The sequence below is a fragment of the Tympanuchus pallidicinctus genome, unplaced genomic scaffold (genome assembly GCF_026119805.1).
Source record: "Tympanuchus pallidicinctus isolate F22 unplaced genomic scaffold, pur_lepc_1.0 scaffold14, whole genome shotgun sequence".
Classification (NCBI taxonomy): domain Eukaryota; kingdom Metazoa; phylum Chordata; class Aves; order Galliformes; family Phasianidae; genus Tympanuchus; species Tympanuchus pallidicinctus.
This window is the reverse complement of record NW_026294659.1, coordinates 12,563,943-12,569,942: the sequence shown is the minus strand read 5'-3', so window position 1 is coordinate 12,569,942 and position 6,000 is coordinate 12,563,943. Positions and strand designations below refer to the sequence as shown.

The 6,000-nt window shown below is 39.7% G+C and overlaps 1 protein-coding gene across 1 annotated transcript in view; it reads left to right on the top strand.

Annotated features, from left to right (window-relative positions):
• The first annotated feature begins 668 nt into the window (after window positions 1-668).
• UMODL1 (uromodulin like 1) overlaps window positions 669-6,000 on the top strand; it is a 43,032-nt gene continuing 37,700 nt past the window's right edge. The window contains exon 1 of the mRNA XM_052674371.1: window positions 669-883. Coding sequence (XP_052530331.1) covers window positions 706-883 — 178 coding nt within the window. The 5' untranslated portion in view covers window positions 669-705. The remainder of the gene's footprint in view (window positions 884-6,000) is intronic.

Below are 6,000 nucleotides of genomic sequence, written 5' to 3'. Positions count from 1 at the left end.
CCAGGAATACCTTTTGTGCCAGATACCTGAAAGTCCTTCCCACTGATGTATGAGTACCCAGTTTTAGCCTAGGGCAGTGTCTGAAGGATGTCTTTTCCAGACATCTCCTGTGACTCATCTGCCAATGAGTTGCTCATGCTTCCTTCCATTAATAGTCAGCAGAGCTAGATGAACATTTGGGCAGCGTGAGCCTCAATTGGACATCTGAAGTACTTGGATGACTCTGCTCTGGAATTGCCTATTCTGTTTCACAATTCATTTCTATTAATGGATATTAATTTACACTTATTTGAGTTAAATTGCCCTCTTTCTGTGATGTTCCTGAAAGCACTGAGAACTCTTTGAATTCTTTGCCAATATGCACCTTTTATGACTGAAGCGGTTGCTGTGACAAGCAGTCACTACTAATTCTTTCTTCTGTCCATTTTCTGAGGTGACATTCTTCCTAACATCAGCCTATCTGGAAATCATTCATCTATATTGATACTTTTAATGTTTTCTCATAATTTTTGATATTTTTAACTTATTTTTAAGTATTTAACTAATTTTTAACCATTTTAAAATTTAATTGCAGAGAACACGTGCTACTACGTGAAAAGTTAGGTCTGATCCCTCTCTTTCCTGTTTTATTTTCCCCTAGAAAGAGGCCTCTCTTTGCTAGGCTATCATCTGTGCAACTATAGCCTGACCAGAAACGTTTTTAAAATGGTTGCCTACCAAACGTCCTTTGAGAAAAACACTTCCTGTGGTGGATGGATACCATGGATGGTATGTCCCCGAATGTACTACAAAACACAGTATCGTACAGTTGAAGTCCCTGAGACCATCAACTTTACATACTGCTGTGAAGGATATGAGCAAGTTGGGTTCTACTGCTCTCTAGGTAAGTTTTGGTCAGATTAATTGTTAAAATAAATGCTTTTTCCGAAAGAGAATTCACTTGAAACATGTAAATACTTAAGTCAGTTCTTGGCAATAGATTCACTAAAAGAAGTAAATCTGCAAAAATTCACAGTAAACTTAGTCCAACATGATAAGGAGTAGAGCTGAAACACTAATGCTCATGGTTCTTCCTAAATGCCACACTTATTCACAAATTCACCAAAATTCCAGGTGGGCAAGAAGAAGGTACTTTCTTGTTATCACTCACAGGGCTCATTATTTGTCCTAGTTCAGGCCAATATCTGCAGCCGAGTGGGGCAGCTCATGTATGCTTGCAATGTGCTGTATCTGCTCTCAATGTGCTTGCATTTACTGTAGGAACTTTTTTTCTTAGAAGTAATTTAGGTTGCAGTTAAGATAGCATTTCCTTTGATTTGGAGCACTATCAGTTTCCTGCCTGCTAACCCAATTTTGGTGTTATTTTAAAACAACCTGAGGCTTTGGACAAGATGTTACCACCTGCTTTCCTACCAGAAGCATATTAGGATCCATTCTCTCAGGTACTGCCTTGGTTACTTAGGACTGTTGTTGAAAACAGTGACCATTTTAGTGGATCTGATCTAACTTCTGAGTTACAGTAAGACTCTACGCTAGAGGACTTAAACATCTTTGACCGAAGATGGAAGCTTTTCCCACTTCCCACATGAGTATTACCACATTTCAACAGGAAATTCTTTACTTTCAACAAGAATTGACTCAGAATTGGAAGGCATTTTTTGAGTAAAATGGGTTTCTAAAGAATCTCCAAAGGGTTCCTCTAACAAAATCCCAGTATTTGTTGATCTACTAAAGTAAGCTTGTGTAACATGATGCGTTTCCAATAGCATTAAAATGGAGCAAAATGTTTTGTTAATCCTTTTTGGTAAAGCAGGGATTTACTTTGATTTATATTTAGTTCTTTAAGAACTTCTCTTATGCAGCTGAAGTTATGCTTGTAAAAAATTTGTTCAGGTAGCATTTTGCACTGGATTGTAAGTATTTGTTTGAAAAGACTCAAATTACACTCATATATATATATATATATATTCAATTAAATGCAGCTTTTTCTTAAAAGTTGTATGATTTTAACCTGAACAGGCATCTCAGATTAGATAGGATAGAACTAGACTGTTCCAGTACCCAGAAAACTTCTACAAAACTTAATGTTGTCCCTGATATTGCTTTTTCTTTGTTTCCTCTTTTCATGGGAATTTACATAATGTCATCACTATGACAAAAGATCAAAAAGGAAAGGTCCTATTGCAGCCTTGGATCTCCTTTTGGGTCACAAATTTAAGTGATTGAGTTCTATGGGAATGCCCCTGAACTTGTCCCTGCATTGAATCATATAATGACACATGCGAGGCTATGAGCCGTATGTCTTGTCATGGGATGTGTCAAGAAGAACATGTTTATCCTACCTTAAAATTACTTCAGATCATTAGAAAATGAACCTCCGAACATTTTTTTTACAAGATTCTCTCAACAGTTGGTAGAAGAATATTGTATCTAGCAGGAAAATGCTTTCAACAGAAAGACCGGACCCTTCTGACCCAGAAGACAGAAGTGGTCATTGTGTTTTATTCTTTAAACAGTTTGCTGAAGAAGAAGAAAATCATAATAAGGCATACATCACCCCTCACTATTGTACCCTGCAGTTTTTTTTTTGTCTCAGTGACTGTGGTGGAGTGTCAGCCAGGGCAAAATGTGACCTGCGGGTTACAGTATTTCCAGGCAGTCTTGCTTGACAAGCGAAGGACTCACCCAAAATAATGCGTATTTTCCAAACAGCAGTTCCAGGCTTGGGGAAGTCTCTAGTATGTCTAATTAGTACTGAATAATCACTTCAGTAAGGCCCTTTCTATATTAACACATGTGCACGCGTGTGTGCACATGTGTAGAGTAAATAAATTAACCCAGTGACAAGGTTGAGAAGCAATTGGAGAAAACTGCTTTCTAATTCCCTAGTGCAAGGAAATAACTGTGTCAACCAGATGTTGGAGAGTGACTGGCTAGTTCTGGTTGTCTCTATTCACACAAGAAACCCCTTGAGGAACTGTGATTTTCAAAGTGTTTCAGAACCTCTGGAAATCTTCCTGGTTGGATAAAAAGTCATCTTGGTTAACACTTTAAATATTTCCCCCCCAATAATTACATGCCTTTTAAAAGCATGTCCTCAGAAACTGTAGGCCTGAGAGGTGTCAGCGAGTTTATTTCCTGTAACTTTAACAAATCTGTAAATTTCCTGTAAAGTTTAGCTGCAAGATTTCCAATCTGCCACACTGTAGATAAACGCTCCAGGCAGGTTTGCCTGTGAAGCACTGTGGTCACCTTGACTCTTTTCCTGTCAAAGTTAATTTTGGAATATTTTAGAACATAAAAGGATTTGTCTGGCCTCTAGGTGATTTCTCTGTTCAAATTATTCCAGTATCTTTGCTTTTCAGGGCATTAGTCATATATATATTCAGTGAATGGTAATGCACTGTCTAGACATAGTCTTAAATAAATGATGAAAAGAGAAACTATGACTGCTGAAATTACTGCACAGCATTCTGCTGAACTTCTGTCACTTTCGTCTTGATGTTATCCACACTGGCATGCTCCCCATCCTAGCAGGAGCTGAAGAGGCTGCACCACCTTTCACAGTCATCTGGTTCTGGCTATCCCCAGCATTTTCTTTCCAGAAGGAAACATTTACTCCTGCCTGGGATATGGCAGGCTCTGCTTTCTTATTTTTTTACTTTTGGGGCAAAAATAACTTAATCATTACTCAAGTAGGTCTGGTAATTCTCTTCAATTGCCCATCAGTCTGTTAGGATAGTATTAGACATTGGCATGCATACAAAGAAACTGCTTCATTTATTTCTAAAACCAAGTCTCTAAAAGTGAGGAAGTGCTAGAATTCTAAAATTAGAATTTGATGAAAACAGCCATTGTTTCCTCTCCTTTTGCTTGTGCATGCAGACAAATAACCTTCTTCATTCCCTGACCTGCTGCCTTGCCCCGAGGACCATATTTCCAAGGGCAGCAGAATCCCCCTAAAGAGTATCCCAGTAGTGCTCTTGGTTCATTGTGTGGTTCAGTGCTTTGCTAAGCCTCTTTCTGAGCAGAGAATTATTTATCACCTCCTGAGGTGAATCCCAGGGTGATGCCCAGACAGCACTTTATTTTCACACTGCAGTAGGAAGGGAAGGATGTTATCTGCCTTTCGCAGATGCAGCAAGGTTTGGATCTCATCATTTTGTGCTCACTCTGAGACACTCAGTATGTGATTCCTCTTTTTCACTTAATTACTTTTATCCCCAGAGCACTTGGTGCTGCCTTCAGCACAGTATGGAGTGTGAAGCCTGCTGCCCTTGATGGTGACAGTGAGCTTCTTCTGGAACATCATATATCTGTCTCCCCTCTTTGATGCCTGAGAGGAATGCAGTGTTTTGGTGCCCAGCCCTCTGTGTGACACCTGTGTGGAAAGAGGACTAGATGGAGGCTATGGCTGAGCCAGCAGTGCCACTCAGCTCCCACACTGCCTGGGACATACCTGCAGCTCTCCTGGGCACTGACTGGTGATTTCAGTTGCTGAACCTTGGATGCTCTGTCTCTTTCTCTGCATGTTTATGGAGAAAATGAGGGAGGAAAGACTATCTGTTTTCTGACTGATGGGCCATTTGGCCAGCTTGCTCCCTAGCTTAGTGGATTGCATAGCTCTGGGTGACCAGCCCTGAGCTGATTGAAGGGAAAGTGTAAATCAAATTTGCAAAGTGAGTTAGTTGCAATTAGGTGGAAATGTGAAGTGAATCCGTCCTTGTTTTCACTGATGCGAAAATGATGGCCTTTAGATTTTAGATAAATGGCTTGTGTGGCACCCAGCCAGAACTCAGCAGTGATTTCTGAAATTGCATGTGACCCACTAGATTGCTTGCACCATACATGTCCGACCCGTTAGTTTTATGTGTTTATTGTCTTTTTTTTAATGTTTTAAGAAATATATAGAATATATATTTTAAAAATAACTATTGTTACTATTTACATTAACTATATTATATATTTTACATGTGGCCCAAGATAATTCCCTTTCACTCAGTGCAGCCCAAGCAAGCCAAACTGTTGGACACCCATGGTTTATACCGTGATTCAATATTGCAGAAGAGGACCTGGGTGGAAGAAGCTGCTTTGAACCTCAAACCTATTCAAACTACAGCTGAAATCAGGAGGAGGCTTTCTAGCAGTAGGATCTTCCTGGGGGAAAAGCATGTGGAATCAGTCCCAGAGTCAGCAGAAGATCCTGGTCCATTCTAGGAAGTAGAATAGGACTACTAAACTTGCTGGACACAGAAGAATCTTGGGTCAGATCGCACAGGATAGGATTTCCTTAACTGCTACCTGATGATGTTGGGGGTCAAACACTAGCTCTACTTAAACACTACTCACAGACCCAGTAAATCTGTGTTCCCTGATGGTGTGCACGCAAAGTATACACATGCAATATAAAGGTGTGGAAAGGTGCTTTCCCATATATGCTGCATACAAATCTTTAAAATACACATTCACTTAGCCTCTGAACTTCCAAAGGATCTCTGCTCAGTGCCTACACTCTTCTCAGCTTGTGGGCTTTGGCAGGTTTTGCCTCAGAAGTGTGGATTCTTGTCATTAAATGATGTTTGTTTTTCTTAATTATCCTTGAGAAGCATATTATGGGACCCCCAAAAAGCACAGATTAAAATCATTGGTTATAATGGACTATTTATGCAAATACAACTAGAAGCCCTATTGCAGAAATGGCTGAAAATTACACATGTTGAATATTGTGTGGTGTGTTTTGAGCTTTATCCCATGACTGGAGATTGAACTGGGGATTTGGAGTGCTAAAAATGAGATCTGTTCTGGAGTGGACTACAAAGTCAAAGCTCTCCATATGCAATAGGCTTTAGTCTGTGCTGAGAAGGGAACCTGGCATGTGCACATAGCCACAAGTGTCAGAGATTTAGTCTAAAACTTGACTCATCAACATCATTTGCTTATTTAAGAAGCTTACTTTGCTGAGGCCATAAGACATAGATTCAGTATTCCCTTCTACTTCTT